The sequence below is a fragment of the Littorina saxatilis genome, unplaced genomic scaffold (genome assembly GCF_037325665.1).
Source record: "Littorina saxatilis isolate snail1 unplaced genomic scaffold, US_GU_Lsax_2.0 scaffold_707, whole genome shotgun sequence".
In the NCBI taxonomy this organism is placed as follows: domain Eukaryota; kingdom Metazoa; phylum Mollusca; class Gastropoda; order Littorinimorpha; family Littorinidae; genus Littorina; species Littorina saxatilis.
The window spans coordinates 39279-57636 of NW_027126751.1; the positions used below are offsets into that span (position 1 = coordinate 39279).

At 42.0% G+C, this 18358-nt stretch overlaps 1 protein-coding gene across 3 annotated transcripts; it reads left to right on the plus strand.

The window, feature by feature from the left end:
* Positions 1-251: 251 nt before the first annotated feature.
* Positions 252-17468, plus strand: LOC138955251 (fibroblast growth factor receptor 4-like). 3 transcript variants are annotated; one of them, XM_070326891.1, is made up of 9 exons: positions 252-1256; positions 6680-6976; positions 7838-8004; positions 8761-8884; positions 9934-10097; positions 13024-13159; positions 14148-14323; positions 15999-16146; positions 16747-17468. In XM_070326891.1, exons 2-9 carry the CDS (start codon positions 6772-6774, stop codon positions 16794-16796), a joined length of 1170 nt encoding a protein of 389 aa, XP_070182992.1. In that variant the 5' UTR covers positions 252-1256; positions 6680-6771; the 3' UTR covers positions 16797-17468. The 3 variants fall into 3 exon arrangements, with proteins under 3 accessions (XP_070182992.1, XP_070182993.1, XP_070182994.1); XM_070326892.1 differs by having other exon boundaries at positions 6680-6972; positions 7849-8004; XM_070326893.1 differs by lacking the exon at positions 252-1256 and having other exon boundaries at positions 6833-6972.
* Positions 17469-18358: the final 890 nt, after the last annotated feature.

Sequence of the window (18358 nt, forward strand, 5' to 3'; positions counted from 1 at the left end):
GCTGTGTAATTTCGATTTACATTAGAAATTTCAAATCACATTTTGGAAATTTCCATTCACATTTTGAAAATTTTCCTTCGCAGTTTGGAAATTTCCCTCTGCATGTCACAGCTACGGCTGCTCTGTAATGGTGCTTAAAACCTTATTGGTGCTGCGAAGAATGTACAAGAGGATACAGACCGAGAGAAGCGCAGTTCAAGTATACAGTCTGGGCTCGTGCTGCGTTGAGAGAGGGGGGGGGGGGGGGGGCAAGAAACCGATACAGACGGCTGATTGACGTAGAGCATAGACTATACATACTTCGACACTGCTAACTGATAAAGCCGCGTCTGCAACTGGAATAGCTCGCTCCCAAAAACGTTCGGCATTCTGACCTTCTGCGGATCTGGAAGCCAGTTCGGTGAAACTTTTCTGGCGTTTTCTTCAGAAGCCAGACGAGGTTATCAGCCTCTGCTTTGTGTCGCTGAAAACCGTTGTTTGTGAAAATGAAAGGTGTGCTTTGCTGTTCCGGTTACCGACCTTTCACCTGTCCAGAATCTGTCTGGAATGTGTCTTGAGAAGGTTTTGCTGGTTGTTTTTTCACTGAGCGGCGGTTGCACGACATTTCATCTTGAAGAGGCCGTCTTGGTGTTGTGTCAGTATTAAAACTGTCTGTGTCTGTGTGAAATAAGTATCGTAACAACTTAAAGTTTTAAACTGTTCATTGTAATACGTCAGTCTGAAGCTGGGAGCTTTTCTTGAAACATTCCTGCTGTATTTCCAGTGTGGGCTTTCCCAAATACTCTTGCAAGCGGGAAGTTATATTGTAAGCGTAAAGACTCCTACTATGAGTTAGACTGTCAAGTTCGCACTCGAAAGTACGACACTTTTGTGAAAGGTTTGCATCATTAGGCGTGTGCAGCTTTCAGTCAACATTTCTGAAAAGTGCAAATTATGTTCCTGCCACCGGACAATATTTCAAGCAGCTTTCTTCTGTAATACTGTTATAAAGTGGTGTTTGTGATTTTAACATTGTATCAGTCGACGTCAAGATATTGGCCTCTTGCGAAACGGAAGTCAGTGTGTTTGTGTCGGGAAGTGATTCCGTGAAGTCTTTGGTCTTGCAAAAAGACTTGCAAAACTGTATGCATTTAAATAATTAACAGAAAAAAAACCGGTGTGCGTTTATACAAAAACGTGATGAACGTGATGTGATCAGCGAGAAAATCTCCTGCCATCCGGCAAAATAAATCCATGGACAACCATCTTGACCTGAGGTAAAATAATATAGCAGCTGCTCTTGAATTTGTAGATAACGCGCGGGGATACAAAGAAGAGACTTGTCCAAGTGTCGTTTTTTTAATACATTTTTTTATATTTGTTATATATTCATAGTTACATTTCATTTTATATTTATTGTTTATTTCATTACAATCATATTTCATTAATTTATCGTCTCATTGCCGGGAACACTGGGTCGTTTCTTTCCATGCAAAGATAGCAACCATACCAGTCGTAATATTCAGGTGTGTGCGTGTTCAGGTGTAATCAGCAACCTGTAGTACTTCTGGCAAAAAGACCAAGTTCTTTTACGTGCGACGGGGATGGGACATGGTTACTGTCTCTGTGTCATCATATTGGTTTCCCGGCCTATAGGTTTGAACCTACGATCTCAGATCTGCCGTGCAGGCTTAAGCTTTTACGGGGGATAACAACATTCCTCCACTCGGAAACCTACTAAAAATCAACATCCTGACTGCCGAAGTTCCTGAGAATTAATTTGATTTGATTTGATTTGATTTGATTTGATTTGATTTGATTTGATATTGATTTGATTTGATATCGATTTGATTTGATTTGATTTGATTTGATTTGATTTGATTTGATTTGATTTGATTTGATTATTTCGCAGATTCACACGAGTGCACCTTCAAAATTCAATTCACCAAAAATGTCCCACTCTGCACAGTACACATCTGAGACTGTTGATTTTGTGTATGTGTCCAAAATGAAGAGGATGGAGGTCAAACGAGAAAAGCTTATCTGTTCAAGCAGTGGTGTCGTTTGGCGTCGGCACTCGCGGGCGATACGACGAGACTTGTTTCAACTTGCCGAAAATTTGGCCTGCCAAACTTTTTTTCCCCATGCGAGAAAGCTAGCGTTAATGAGTGCTTTAAACTTCCAAAAATTGCTCACACATCCGTGGCCATTTTGGTAAAATTACCAAATGATACAATGTACAAATCATAGCAACATCAGTCCTTGCTCTTATGTTTTTGTTGTAGTCACATCTCTTACCTTCATTCATTCAAAAACAAGATAACATTGAAAATGTACTCACCATAACACGAACAATTGAAATACAATATTGTATATTGTTATAAATATCGTTCGTTTTTCTGGTGAGTATACATTTTCATTGTAATCTTGTTCTTGTTCTTCTCTCCTGCAATCTCGAGTTTCTATTCTTTATTCACTCTTCAATTTCACGTTCTACCCACACTGACACCACCACCACCCCCCCTCCCCACACTCCCCATTCTCCATCATTTTCCTCCCGCTAAGGCGAAACAATCCCTCCACTGTTATTCCCGCATTCCGGGTAGCACATAAGTCGTTTTTAAATACCTACGCAGCGAGAGAGAAAGGGGGGAAGGTAATCGCCTCCACACATGTTGCTGCATGGTTATTGACAGCCAGTTTCCGCCTATTTGCACAGCGCACGTGCCAAAACAAATACCTTGTCAGTGTTCTGTGTTGTATACTTTAGAACCCTCTAATTCTTCTTATTGTTCTTGTTCTTCTGCTAGTTCTTCTGCTAGATCTTGCTCTTGTTGTTCTTGTTCTTGTTCGTGTTCTTCTACTTCTTGTTCTTGTTTTTATATTTAGTCAAGTTTTGACTAAATATTTTAACATCGAGGGGGAATCGAAACGAGGGTATGGTGTATGTGCGTCTGTCTGTCTGTGTGTGTGTGTAGAGCGATTCAGACTAAACTACTGGACCGATCTTTATGAAATTTGACATGAGAGTTCCTGGGTATGAAATCCCCGAACGTTTTTTTCATTTTTTTGATAAATGTCTTTGATGACGTCATATCCGGCTTTTCGTGAAAGTTGAGGCGGCACTGTCACGCCCTCATTTTTCAACCAAATTGGTTGAAATTTTGGTCAAGTAATCTTCGACGAAGCCCGGGGTTCGGTATTGCATTTCAGCTTGGTGGCTTAAAAATTAATTAATGACTTTGGTCATTAAAAATCTGAAAATTGTAAAAAAAAATAAAAATTTATAAAACGATCCAAATTTACGTTTATCTTATTCTCCATCATTTGCTGATTCCAAAAACATATAAATATGTTATATTCGGATTAAAAACAAGCTCTGAAAATTAAATATATAAAAATTATTATCAAATTTTTTTTTTCGAAATCGTTTTAAAAACACTTTCATCTTATTCCTTGTCGGTTCCTCATTCCAAAAACATATAGATATGATATGTTTGGATTAAAAACACGCTCAGAAAGTTAAAACGAAGAGAGGTACAGAAAAGCGTGCTATGCAGCATAGCGTAACCACTACCCCGCTCTTCTTGTCAATTTCACTGCCTATGCCGTGAGCGGTGGACCACGAGTATACGGTCTTGCTGCGTTGCATTGCGTTCAGTTTCATTCTGTGAGTTCGACAGCTACTTGACTAAATATTGTATTTTCGCCTTACGCGACTTGTTCTTCTTGTCCTTGTTATTGTTCTTGTTGTTCTTGTTCTACAATTCCTTCTTGTTCTTGTTCTTCTTGTTTTTGTTCTTTTTCTTCTTCTTTTTCTTCTACTAGTTCTTGTTCTCGTTCTGCTTGTTGTTGTTCTTGTTGTAGTTCTTGTTCTTGTTACTGTTCTTCTTGTTCTTGTTTTTACATTTAGTCAAGTTTTGACTAAATGTTTTAACGTAGAGGGGGAATCGAGACGAGGGTCGTGGTGTATGTGTGTCTGTGTGTCTGTGTGTCTCTCTGTGTGTGTAGAGCGATTCAGACTAAACTACTGGACCGATCTTTATGAAATTTGACATGAGAGTTCTTGGGTATGATATCCTCACACGTTTTTTTCATTTTTTTGATAAATGTCTTTGATGACGTCATATCCGGCTTTTCGTGAAAGTTGAGGCGGCACTGTCACGCCCTCATTTTTCAACCAAATTGGTTGAAATTTTGGTCAAGTAAATCTTCGACAAAGCCCGGACTTCGGTATTGCATTTCAGCTTGGTGGCTTAAAAATTAATTAATGACTTTGGTCATTAAAAATCTGACAATTGTAAAAAAAATATTTTTTTTATAAAACGATCCAAATTTACGTTTATCTTATTTTCCATCATTTGCTGATTCCCAAAACATATAAATATGTTATATTTGGATTAACAACAAGCTCTGAAAATTAAATATATAAAAATTATTATCAAAATTGTTTTTTGAAATCAATTTAAAAACACTTTCATCTTATTCCTTGTCAGTTCCTGATTCCAAAAACATATAGATATGATATGTTTGGATTAAAAACACGCTCAGAAAGTTAAAACGAAGAGAGGTACAGAAAAGCGTGCGATCCTGCTCAGCGCAACTACTACCCGGCACTTCTTGTCAATTCCACTGCCTTTGCCACGAGCGGTGGACTGACGATGCTACGACTATACGGTTTTGCTGAAAAATTGCATTGCGTTCAGTTTTCCTTCTGTGAGTTCGACAGCTTGACTAAATGTTGTATTTTCGCCTTACGCGACTTGTTAGTGTTCTACTCCAGTGTGTTTTGTAAGCTCCGCGAACAATGAGGTAATTGTGGCAACAGGTCAGAGAGTTGCGAAACGTGTGTTGTCCCGCTGATACTCTTTGTGGTTATGAGTTCTCTGCCAATACAAGGGTGCTATTGTTTTGTGTTGGTTGTCGTACCCCGTCCCTCTTCTTCTTCTTCTTCTTCTTCTTCTTCTTGTTCTTGTTCTTGTGGTTCTTGTGGTTCTTGTTGTTCTTGTTGTTCTTGTTGTTCGTGTTTTTCTACGTCTTCTTCTTCTTCTCTGTGAATGGGCTGAAACTCCCACGTTCACTCATGTTTTCGCATGAGTGGGTTTTTACGTGTATGACCGTTTTCACCCCGCCATTCAAGCAGCCATACGCCGCTTTCATGGGAAGCATGCGGGGTATTTTCGTGGTTCTATAACCCACCAAACTCTAACATGGACAACAGAATCTTTTCCGTGCGTATTAGGAGGGGAAAAATTAAGGCACTAGTACATCTGCACATAATAAGTTGACCTGGGAGATAGGAAAATCTCCACCCTTAACCCACCAGGCGCGACCAGGATTCGAACTCACGAGCTTCTGCTTTTGGGGCGCCCTGTAATCAAGGTCATGATCTCTAAAAGCACTTGAAACTATACATGTTCATTGTATTTTTCTTTAAATATGAATTCTTATAGTTCATCGAATAAATCCTTTACTGCTTGTTTGTTTGTTTGTTTGCTTAACGCCCAGCCGACCACGAAGGGCCATATCAGGGCGGTGCTGCTTTGACATATAACGCGCGCCACACACAAGACAGAAGTCGCAGCACAGGCTTCATGTCTCACCTAGTCACATTATTCTGACACCGGACCAACCAGTCCTAGCACTACCCACATAATGCCAGACGCCAGGCGGAGCAGCCACTAGATTGCCAATTTTAAAGTCTTAGGTATGACCCGGCCGGGGTTCGAACCCACGACCTCCCGATCACGGGGCGGACGCCTTACCACTAGGCCAACCGTGCCGGTATCCTTTCCTGCATGACGAACAGACGCAAACCTACTTATGCATGTAGCTTATGAGGGGGGGTTAAGGTAGGTTGGGTGCGAGGGAGGGGGGTTGGGTGGTCAAGGGTGTGTATTCGTGTTAAGCAAGACAACAAAGAGATGTTAATACAACAAAACAAAGAGCCGTGTCGAATGATATTCTGACGTCGTCATGGAATTTTAGCGTAACTCGTTTTACACAGCCTTTCAGCAGAAGGCTCAAAACGATTATTGTTATTATGAAATAGAGTATATCAATCAATCAATCAATATGAGGCTTATATCGCGCGTATTCCGTGGGTACAGTTGTAAGCGCAGGGATTTTATTTTTTAATTTTGTTTTTATGCAATTTATATCGCGCACATATTCAAGGCGCAGGGATTTATTTATGCCGTGTGAGACGGATTTTTTTTTACACAATACATCACGCATTCACATCGGCCAGCAGATCGCAGCCATTTCGGCGCATATCCTACTTTTCACGGCCTATTATTCCAAGTCACACGGGTATTTTGGTGGACATTTTTATCTATGCCTATACAATATTGCCCAGAAAGACCCTTTTGTCAATCGTGGGATCTTTAACGTGCACACCCCAATGTAGTGTACAACGAAGGGACCTCGGTTTTTCGTCTCATTCCTCTCTCTCCATTGCCATCATCCTTTATTTTGTCTTCTCCCCCTCCCCCTTCCCATAATCCTTATCCCCCCCCCCCCAAAAAAAAAAAAAAAAAAAAAAAACACCCACCCAACTCTAGCCTTTCTCCTACATCTACGTCAGAGAAACATGAAGAAAACAAACAAAACACACAAAGACATTCATGCACTGTTCTTGTTTGTTTTCTTCCAGAATCAAGCTCCCCTGAAAAACTGTTCTTGCTTGTTTTCTTTCCAGAATCGAGCTTCCCTGAAATCTCCTGAGCGGAAACCCCCAAATTTGACACTAATGACGAGATAACTGAGCGCTCAAAAACTCTCGCCAGCATTATGAGACTTCCGACCCGTACCCTGCCTTTGCTGCTCTGCTTGCTGCTATTCGCCATTCCAGTGGAACCCCGCAAAAAATGCCGCAAACGAAAGAACCAGAAAAAATGCGAGAGAAAAGAGGCCCTGAGGCTAGGGGAGAGTACTTCTAGGACTCTTGACGAAGGACCAGACGACATTGTCCGGGTTGAACGGAAGCCAAAAGTAGGTAGGACTGTCTTTTGTCGACTTTCGTACATTTTGTTGTAAATCATTTAATTTAGTTAGTAAATAATTTTGTTTATTAGTTAGTTAGTTAGTTAGTTAGTTAGTTCGTTAGTTAGTTAGTTAGGTAGGTAGTTAGTTAGTGAGTTAGGGTTGACCCTAAGTTAGTTAGTTAGTTAATTGATTAGTTAGTTAGTTAGTTTTGTTTGTAATAATCGGAGGCAACAAGCCCGCAAAATATATATTATTCATTCTACATTATACATATTTGAATATAGAGAATAGCTTACTACATCACTTGCTGTGTGATACCAGCTATACACAAGTGGGTTTTTAAAAATATTGAAATGCAAGCGAATAAAGCACTTCCAAAGCCTCGTGAAAGCTCTGAGGTCAAAAGCAAAATGACTCCACGATAGAATTCATAGCGTCACGTCTTAACCTGTTTGAAAAATTCTTCCAGAGGAAACCAGAAACGCAAAAAGTGTTTCGAGAATGAAGTTTGTCTTGGTGACTTTGTCATCACGAGCAGTGGAACATTGGGTCCCTGCCAGTTTGACTGCCGACCTAATTTACATGATATACACACATGTGAAGAGATGGTTTATTTATCACATGGGTGGTTTCCTTCACGTATTAAGGAAAATTATATTTATCCTACACACGTAAAATAGACCACTCATTAAATAACAATATAGTTCGAACCACACGTGTGTACTCTTGTAAAAGAGTTCGGGTCAAACTAGTGCGTTTGTTTCTCACTTTTTTCTTTCTCTTTGTTATTCGTTTCCCCCTTATTTTCTTGTCATTCTTTGGGCTGTAATGCCCAGAAGATGTCTTTAATGTTCGTGCTACGATCACTTAGTGTCTCAGCAGTCTCCTAAATGGAGGAAACAAGCTCCCAAGGACACGCTGCTTATTCAACGCGAAGGGTCCGAGGCCGTGTTCAAGTGCAAGGCCAGTGGAAGACCTCGGCCCAAGGTCAAATGGATTAAGGACGGAGAACCAATCAGAGTGAAGAAAAATAAAAAAGTGAGTGTGTGTCCTAATTCTGATCAACATCTTTTAGAATTTCAAACGGAATGAGGCAGAGCGATGTTAAGATATCAAATAACCAAAGGGAAGTAATCGCTCTTAATGCATACGACATGTGTAATAGAGTAAGCGAGAGTTTGTCAAATGTAAAAGAGTAAAAGGGCTCCTATAATTATCTTACTCACCGATAAAGTCATTAAGATAAAGCAGGTGTCCTCTACTTTGTCGACTCTATTCAAGAAAGATTTAGTATTTTTAATAAGAAAAAAAACACCATATTTAAACCTTGTTTCATCCACTTGAAAACAATTTAGAATGTATCTGCCAAGTAAAGGTCAACGTCCTTAAAGATTTCTAAACGTTTCAGAACTAGAAGCCTCAGGTTACCATACCTTTCCGTTCAATGTTTGATGCATGGAAGAAAAGTCAAGTAGATTATATTAATCAACTTTTGCAAACAGAAATGACCACATGTGTTCATTCTGGACTTTTCTATACATGCATATAATTATTGTAAAAAAAATCGTGTTTTGTAGTCAAGGCCACATCAAAATGTATGACTTCGGTGGCCAACCCGCGAATTGATTAAAACAGGGCTTTATTCAACAATGTATGGATACATACAATATATAATAAGCATGTTTAGGATCAACAACAAGCTATAAACGAATTAATGCAGTCATCTGCCTTGTTGTCTGTACTCCTGATCGTGTCGAAGATCAAAGCTTTATGTGTATTTATTTAACTCTTCAGTACAACAAAAGCAAGTGGAAACTGCAGGTGGACAAAGTTACACCTGGAGACAACGGTAACTACACCTGTCTCATTGAGAACTCCGTTGGTCAGCTGGAGTGGACATTCACACTCCGTGTTTTAGGTTAGTAGTGTGTGTCACGGTGTGTGTGTAGGAGGGGGGGGGTGAGTGTGAGTGTGTGAGGGGGGTGGGGTGAGTGTGTGTGTGTGTGTGTCTGCGCGTGCGTGCGTGTGTGTGTGTGTGTGTGTGTGTGTGTGTGTGTGCGTGCGTGCGTACGTGCGTGTGTGTGTATGTGTGTGTGGCTAGGGAGCTCGAATGAAATCAACAGTAAACTGTACTTTACGTGTTTGTGATCCAACATTTAGTTAGGCCGCACATGCATAAAAGCCTCACAAAAATAGTGGTCGTTATTCATGTCTTGGCAGTGAGCACGAGCAGGGGGGACGGGGGGGGGGGGGGGGGGAGGAGGCAGCAAACTGTGGGACATTTCTTTTGCTTGCCATATTGTGTGGCGGTGAGCTCACCACATCCTGTGACTCAGTGTTAGGTAGTGGTGGTGGTGGTGGTGGGGAGGGGGGGGGGTTGAGTGGGACTTTGATGTGTGATTCCTGATTTCCAAATGTTCAACATTTTCTTTAGCTGCATTATTTTAGTTATTCATGAGTGGGTGGGTGGAGGGGATGGGCTAGTTCTAACTATGCATTAGATTATAAAATTGTATTCTGTGTAGACCCTTCCACCAGCATCTTAGACCACTCTTTGTACATGTTCTTTTAATAGATGATTGTCATTTGTTTTACCTCATGTCTGCCCTGCGTGTGATGGTGTGATCGTGACTGCTGTAGTGTGGGCGTGTGTGTGTTGGTGTGTATGTCAGTGTATGTGTGGGCGTGTGTGTGTGTCAGTGTGTGTGTGGGTGTGTGTACGTGTGTGTGCGTGATTTTTACCAACACTACGCGAAATTCCTTGTGCTTTAAATGTTTTTTAATGTCACTTGGCTCAATAAATACTGTATTCTGTAATCAGGCATGGCTCTGTTTGTTGTAGAGCAATCATCCCAGCTTTTAGATAAATAACGTTTTGTTTTGTCAATAATCAAACGTTCTAATAATCTACCATTCTTGGGTATGTTTTAATTTAAAATGAAAGCTGATGTGGTTTTGAATGTGCAGAGAATCAGCCGATCTCGGAGATCAACATCGTGGAGAGGCCCCAGAACCAAACGGCGCACGTGGGAGACACCGTGGTGTTCATGTGTCGTTCCAACACCTGGCCCGCGCCCCTTGTTCACTGGTCCAAGAAAACGGCCGACAAGCTCGTGGTGCAAATCGTACAGGTAGGCGATGTACTACATAATAAGTCCCGTAAAGCAGGACTGTGCATGGCTTTTGTTACAGAAGAACAAATTTTCGCCAAAGGCAGCGTGGCAGCGTGTATCTCCCTCCTTGTATCACCTCCAAATATCTGAGAAAATCAGGTTTTAACAAGTCGCGTAAGGCGAAATAACAACATTTAGTCAAGCTGTCGAACTCACAGAATGAAACTGAACGCACTGCATTTTTTCACCAAGACCGCATACTCGTAGTTTCGTCAGTCCACCGCTCGTGGCAAAGGCAGTGAAATCGACAAGCCAGAATAGTGCGGTAATGGTCGCGCTGAGCAGGATAACACGCTTTTCTGTATCTCTATTCTTTTTAGCGTACTGAGTTTGTTTTTAATCCAAACATATCATATCTATATGTTTTTGGAATCAGGGACTGACAAGGAATAAGATGGAATTTTCTGTTTCTAAATCAAATTTCGGACAATTAATTTTAATTTTAATAATAATCTAATGGCGGGGTAAAAACGGTCATACACGTAAAATTCCACTCGTGCAAAAAACACGAGTGTACGTGGGAGTTTCAGCCCACGAACGCAGAAGAAGAAGAAGAAGAAGAAGAATTTTTAGAGCTTGTTTGTAATCCAAATATAACATATGTATATATGTTTTTGGAATCAGAAAATGACGAAGAATAAGAAGACATTGTTTTTTGGATCGTATAAAAAAAATAATTTAATGACAAGCTTCCGATTTTTAATGACCAAATTCATCAATTATTTTTTGAGCCACCAAGCTGAAATGCAATACCAAAGTCCGGCCTTCGTCGATGATTGCTTTGCCAAAATTTCAATCAATTTGATTAAAAAATGAGGGTTTTGACAGTGCCGCCTCAACTTTTACAAAAAGCCGGATATGACTTCATCAAAGGTATTTATCGAAAAAATAAAAAATAAAGTCCGGGGATATCATTCCCATGAACTCTCATGTCAAATTTCATAAAGATCGGTCAAGTAGTTTAGTCTGAATCGCTCTACACACAGACACACAGACACAGACACACAGACACACACACGCACACACACACACATACACCACTACCCTCGTCTCGATTCCCCCTCGATGTTAAAACATTTAGTCAAAACTTGACTACATGTAAAAAGGAGGGAGTCTGAAAATGGGGGTACATTTACAGAGGGTATGAATAGGACATCCACAAAACTAAGGTTTTTAAAGGGAGGAAATCTCAAATGGGGCTTCCACTGTAGCAGAATCAGCGCTTCCCAGCGCCCTCCCTAGTTTGACGGAATGCATATGTCGTGCCGAATTCACGGAATTGCCCAATTCGGGAAATCTGCAACATTTTTGCCCATTTTGCGTAATCGGCAAAACGCTGCCCATTACGCGAAATCGGCAGCGTTTTGCCGAAAACGCGTAAAGTCTTCTAAAATGTGCCCATTTTGCGAAATCGGCAGCCTCTTTTGGGGTTTAAAGGTCTCAAATACCTGGGATATCATCATACTTCGACAGCTAGATACACGAATGGATACATATCACAATAATCGATAAGGTATGTCAAAACGAGTAGTTTTCGTGCATTTCCGGAGTTATGCTCGACACAGACCAACACACTGAGACCATTCAAACCAAAGTAGGGAGGTAAAGCAATGTTAATGCAATGTTCTGGTGAAACAGAAAGTAACTGACTGGCTGACGCTTTTGCAAAATGGTCAAATTTTAGACGCCTTTACGCATTTTCGGCAAAACGCTGCCGATTTCGCGTAATTGGGAAATGAAAGATAATTGTTTGAACTGCAGCAGGCTTGAGCCCCACACTTATATTTTTGGACAAAAAAGCATAACAAAAACTGATGAAGGTTTTGATTGTATTTTGTTGCAGAACTTTTTTTTTTATACAAATGTAGAATAAATAAAGTAAAGCCAACATTGAACATGTTCTTAAGGGAACTGGCCTCACATACAAGATTGATAAAACATCCACTTTACAGAAATGAATGATGGAAAATGTGTGCTGAAGTGGGCTTCATACTTCACCCTTGTGGAACAGTATTTGTCATTACTGCTTGCCTGTTGTATTGAATATGTCTTTGTCCGTCATATCAATTTTGCAAATGTGACCCTCCACCACGGAATGAGTCGCATGTCACCTTTGCATGATTTTCATAATTTTACATTTTCCTAAAGAGTTTTTTATGCTCTATCCAGTGGTGAAAACCGTTTTAGAAAAGAGCGAAAACTGTTTGAGTTATAAGCCTGTGACTAAGGTGACCCTCACACTGTTACCAGACACTCCCCGGACTTATATTAAGCCTAGCGCAGAACCGCGCGAGGTGACATGCGACTCATTTCGTGGTGGAGGGTCACAAATATGTAACTTCTGTGCATTGTATGACAAAATGTAAAGTTGCCTGGACAAAACATTTTTGAAAAAAAAATCAAATCAAAGACTGTATCGGTTTATACATACTGTGCATATCCAAATCCATATCTTTGAAAACACAATTTGTGCACAATGTAAAAAAAATGTTGCTTCAACCATTGCAAAAGATCATTCTTCTTCTTCTTGTCGATCACTCAGATGGAAACGCCGGTTCTCCGCGCAAATGTTGCCGTGCGCTGTAGGTCGTCCAGACTGCCATAGAGCTTCCCTTGCACCGTGGTCGCCTCCGCCCAGATCTGGCTCCTGAGGCCATCGTGTAGTGGGCAAGTCTGCAGCAGGTGTTCCGTTGTCATGCTGCCTGTTTGACAAGGGCACTGGTCCGACTGGCCAATTCTGAACTTGGTGAAAAGGTGGTGGTTCATTCGGTTGTGGCCTGTCCGCAGCCTGAATATATATAAGATCATTCCAAAAGTGTTGTACTTTAATACAGTCCCACACAAAGTGTTGCAAGGTATCTTCATAATGTTGCTATGTTAACAGATGGAGAACAACACGCTGGCCGAGGTGCTGGTGGTGCACAACGTCAGCAAGGCTGATGCCGGCGAGTACACCTGTTACATCGGCAACGACCTGTCCAACCTGCGACTCTCCGCCACACTCACCGTCATAGAGGAAGGTTAGTGACATGTTAGGATAAGGATAAGATAAGAAGGATACGATTTTATATCGTCCTGTGGGGTTACCCTCATTGAAATTCGGGCTGCTTTTTCACTGGGGAAAGCGAGCTGACATACTCTTCTTCTTCTGCGTTCGTGGGCTGAAACTCCCACGTACACTCGTGGTTTTTTGTGTGCATGTATGACCGTTTTTTACCACGCCATACGCCGTTTTCGGAGGAAGCATGCTGGGTATTTTCGTGTTTCTATAACCCACCGAACTCTGACATGGATTACAGGATCTTTTTCGTGCGCACTTGGTCTTGTGCTTGCGTGTACACACGGGGGTGTTCGGACACCGAGGAGAGTCTGCACACAAAGTTGACTCTGAGAAATAAATCTCTCGCCGAACGTGGGGACGAACTCATGCTGACAGCGGCCAACTGGATACAAATCCAGCGCGCTACCGACTGAGCTACATCCCCGCCCCTAGCTGCCATACAGTATACGGCGCTACCCAATTTTTGTGTCTTCTTTTTTCTGCATGCGTATTTTCGTGTGTCCAAGCCCTGAGACTTTCGCTGTGAACTTGGGTTCTTTATCGTGCGCATGCGTGCACACGGGGGTGTTTGGCCACCAAGGAGAGTCTGCACAAAGTTGCACAGAATAATTATAGTACAGGGCAGCATGCATGGACACTGTTCAGAAGAGAAAAAACGGTAATGATGCGCCCATACACACTAACATATTGACAGCGGCGACATCGAAACTGAGCGTTTTAGGGGAACCCTTAACATTTCAATGACAATTCTTTATTTAACGAGGGTAATAGAATCAGCATTACTGATTAGTTTTCTTTTTGTGCACATCTGGCCCTCGCTTTAGAGAGGGACAAATCCACTACGCTTAAAGAATAAACAGAGCGTTTTTGAGCATCTTTGAAAGCGTGTTTGAGCACACTTGGTAGCGTTTTTGAGTACCCCTGAATGAGTTTTTGAATTCTTGCAGGGGAGAGCCTACCGTTCGAGCCGCGGTGCGCACTACACATCCGTCGCCAGATCCTGGTGGACAACACGTACGGCTGTCAGACCACGGACCCCGTGGAGATCAACTACTGCATGGGGTCATGTGGCCGCTCCTACTTCATACCTACAATGCTGACCACTGATGACACGGATATGCAGGTAATGGGCAGAATATTCCTGCGCAGTTTCAGCGGCACAGACGATGCCGCGATAGGGATTATGACGAGTACTTGGCCTGTTTTCCTTTCATGCAACGTGTAGCGGGCTGGGATAAGCTGCAGTGCGTCGTCGGTCCTGCTGAAGTTACATATGTGAGCGGAGCCCCTCACTTCTTTTTCTTTTTCCTCTGCGTTCGTGGGCTGAAACTCTCACGTACACTCGTGTTTTTGCACGAGTGGATTTTTCCGTGTATGACCGTTTTTACCCCGCCATTTAGGTAGCCATATGCCGCTTTCGGATGAAGCATGCTGGGTAGTTTCGTGTTTCTATAATCCACCGAACTCTGACATGGATTACAGGATCTTTTCCGTGCGCATTTGGTCTTGTGCTTGCGTGTACTCACGACCTTCCGAATAGGAGGCCGATGGCGGTCTTATCCACTAGGCCACCGCGCCAACCAAGTGTCCCTGCTGTCACGACAGGGTATAGTTTGGTGGAAATAATGGGACAAAAGCACAACTGACAAAGTATGTCCTTTCATGGGAGGTCAGTGTCCTCACTTTAAAGGGAACCTTTCAACGCAAATACCACTTTACAAACAACTAAAGGAATGGACTGTTATATATTCACTGCCAGTGAAAAGTGTGCAGCAATCGCCTAAAGTAAAGCATGATAGCTATTAAACATACGTTCGGCCAAGCCTTTAGCATCAGGATTATGACTGCCTCAGTGTTATTTGCAGGCCTTGGTCTTCGGTCACTGACGCATAACTCTCGCTTACTCTATTACACATGTCGTATGCATTAAGAGCGATTACTTCCCTTTGGTTATTTGATATAAAAACAAGTTGTTTGACGCATTGGTCTCACCCCTGGCTGGTCGACTGTCCGATAGTTTTGACATGTAGGAGGTCTTCTGCCTATCAATTCTCATTCCACTCCAATGCAAACCAAGCTTTGTGGCAGTCGACTGGAGCTGGAGTAGACGACGACTTTCATCTCCCGAGCCGGTGTAACACGAGAAAATGAGTCCCGCGAGATTTTTACTCCGGAGTAAAAATTTCGTACGAAAATGTTACTCCCTTTACGAAAAAAGTACTCCCCCATTACACGAGAAAATTACTCACCACGACAGGTGAGTTCCGAGTAAACATTTCGTACAAAAATGTTACTTCCCTGACGAATCAATAACGAATAAATTACTTCACCCTTACACGAGCAATTTAACTTCCCATGCCAGGTGTACGAAATGTTTACTCCCTTGTCCCCTGTTAGTCTTGGTGGTGGAAGGGGTGGAGGGAGGGTAGCGCGACATTCGTTTGCGCGAGATCACATAGCCTATTGGCATTATCCCTTCGCCCGCATCCCATCATTTTTCGCGTACGAGATTTTTACTGGAAGTAAACAAAATGGGGAGTAAACATTTCGTAGAGGGAGTTATTTGTTCGTGCCTTGGGGAGTTCTTTTCTCGTACGAAAGGTGTACTCGGAGTAAGAATTTCGTACGAAATTTTTACTCCGGAGTAAATTTTTCGTGGAGTAAAAATTTCGTGTTTCACCGGACTTAAAAGTGTAGCGCAAGCGAACGCCAAGAAGAAGATACCAAGCAAACAAAGTAGGACATTATGTCGTGAGATGAATTTTGTACTTGTTTTTCACCGTTTTTTTCTTCTTTAGGCAAATCATCTGAACCAGACATGCCAGTGCTGTATGGGTGTTGTATCAGGGATACGCATCGTGCCGCTCAAATGTCCCTTTGGTGATGCACGTCGCGGATTCTTTACTCTCCTCAGCGACTGCAGATGTCAGAGCTGTTCTATGGAAAGTATGCACAGTATATTATATTGCGCATAAAATCCGACAGACCCGCAGTAGACGATGTTTGGAAATAACTCTTGAATTTGTATGGGTTGTTAACTCTGTTGAATGTGTATGGGTTGTGAATATCAATCAATATCATACAGATCCGCAATAGACGATGTTTGGAAATAACTCTTGAATTTGTATGGGTTGTTAACTCTGTTGAATGTGTATGGGTTGTGAATATCAATCAATATCATACAGATCCGCAATAGACGATGTTCGGAAATAACTCTTGTCAGTTGAATTTGTATAGGTTGTGAAAGAGTGAATACACTTGCGTTTAGTGTAAATAATGTAAAAAGTAGATACATTCATGGCGAGGAACTAGTCAAGTCAAATTGTGAATTTTTGTGAGTGTTAATTAGTTAATGTCTGTGTGTGTGGGGAGGGGGGTGGGTGCGTGCGTGTGCGTGACTCGAGTGAATGCATTTTTGTGTCAGTGCCAGTGCGTGTGTCAGTGTGTGTATGTGTGTGTAATGATGGGCGTGCGTGTGTGTGTATGTGTGCGAGTGCATGTATGCGCTTATACGCATACTTATCCGTATGTGTTTGCCTTTTACAGAGAGCTTCCTGAGGGGACAAACGGAAGACACAGTGACCCTTGCACCCTGACCTTGAAGTGACCACAAAAAAGCCTCAAACTGTCGTGTTACACTCTGGACATCGCGAAAATATTCCCAAGTTGCTGACATTCAATGCACATCTCAGTCTAGTTGTTCTCTTTGAAATGAACAGATAACGTGATATGACTCACAACAACCCAAAGAGTTGACAGCAATTCCTAACAAGAGCACTCTGAACAAATACACATGCATGTTTTGTTGTTGTAGACATTTTTCTACATCACCCAGTAGTGTGTTTGTTTTTTAAATGTCATATGCATGCATACATGAAAGCTTGGAAAGAACGATAACGCATAAAACAAAGAAAATCAGATAGGCGGCGGAAACTAATTCACACGAACAGGCTGTGGATAGCGGAGAGAACACACACATAGAAATGCAGGCACACACTGTGACACACTAACACAAGGACACACACACATGTACACACACACACTGTGACACCACACGTGACACACACACACACTGTGACACACACAGCTCTCTCTCTCTCTCCGTACACACACAGACAAACACGGAAATGGACACAGGCGCATACACACGCACTGATGCACGCACACACCAACACGAACACACACGTAGAGTTACACAGGCAGACAGACAGACTGAAACACACACACACACACACACACACTGCACACACACACACACTGCACACACACACACACACACACACTGCAAACACACACACACACACACTGCACACACACACCACACACTGCACACACACACACTAGCTTTCCAATCTACCAGACTGGCGGCATAATCATATCCCCAACTAGACCTCGTCCATGTACCTTTTCCTTTAGTTGCAAAGTATCATGATGTACGTAACACAATGCAAAGAGTTCCCATGTCATGTGTATGTTTTCGATTCATAGCAAGCGGACACTGCCATCTGCCTGTGTGCAACTTGTCTCAACTTCAAGGGATACAACTCTTCCACGGTGCACAACTCTCACTAACTCTTGTTGCACAATGTTGTTAGCATTGCGAGCGCTTACTTCCCTTTGTTTCTTAGTGCTTCCACAGCGCATAAAACATGTGTGACCATCCACCACGGAATGAGTCGCATGTCACCTTTGCATGATTTTCATATTTTTACATTTTCCTAAAGAGTTTTTTTATGCTCTATCCAGTGGTGAAAACCGTTTTAGAAAAGAGCGAAAACTGTTTGAGTTATAAGCCTGTGACTAAGGTGACCCTCACACTGTTACCAGACACTCCCTGGACTTATATTAAGCCTAGCGCAGAACCGCGCGAGGTGACATGCCACTCATTTCGTGGTGGAGGGTCACATTTGACCAGTTACCAGGTTACTTCACAACATTGTCCCTTCCGTTATTTGAAACGAAGTGGACGAAATGTGAGTACATTTCATCAAGTGTTTGTGCTTTAAACTTATGGCTTTAAATTTTGACCCAGTTGTTCAACCAGATACCATACAGCTGAAATGAACTCTGAAATGGAATCTGGCTGTATGCAATAAATGTTAAAAGTGCCTGTAAAATGACAATGAATTTGTAATTTAAATAAAGCTTTCTGAGTATA

What these genes read in the sequence shown, in the direction of transcription:
- LOC138955251 (XM_070326891.1), top strand. Translation starts at nt 6,772, where the DNA reads ATGAGACTTCCGACCCGTACCCTGCCTTTGCTGCTCTGCTTGCTGCTA. An exon ending in TGAACGGAAGCCAAAAGTAG is followed by an intron (nt 6,977 to 7,837) that starts GTAGGACTGTCT and finishes ACGATCACTTAG; the next exon opens with TGTCTCAGCAGTCTCCTAAA. An exon ending in TCGTGGTGCAAATCGTACAG is followed by an intron (nt 10,098 to 13,023) that starts GTAGGCGATGTA and finishes CTATGTTAACAG; the next exon opens with ATGGAGAACAACACGCTGGC.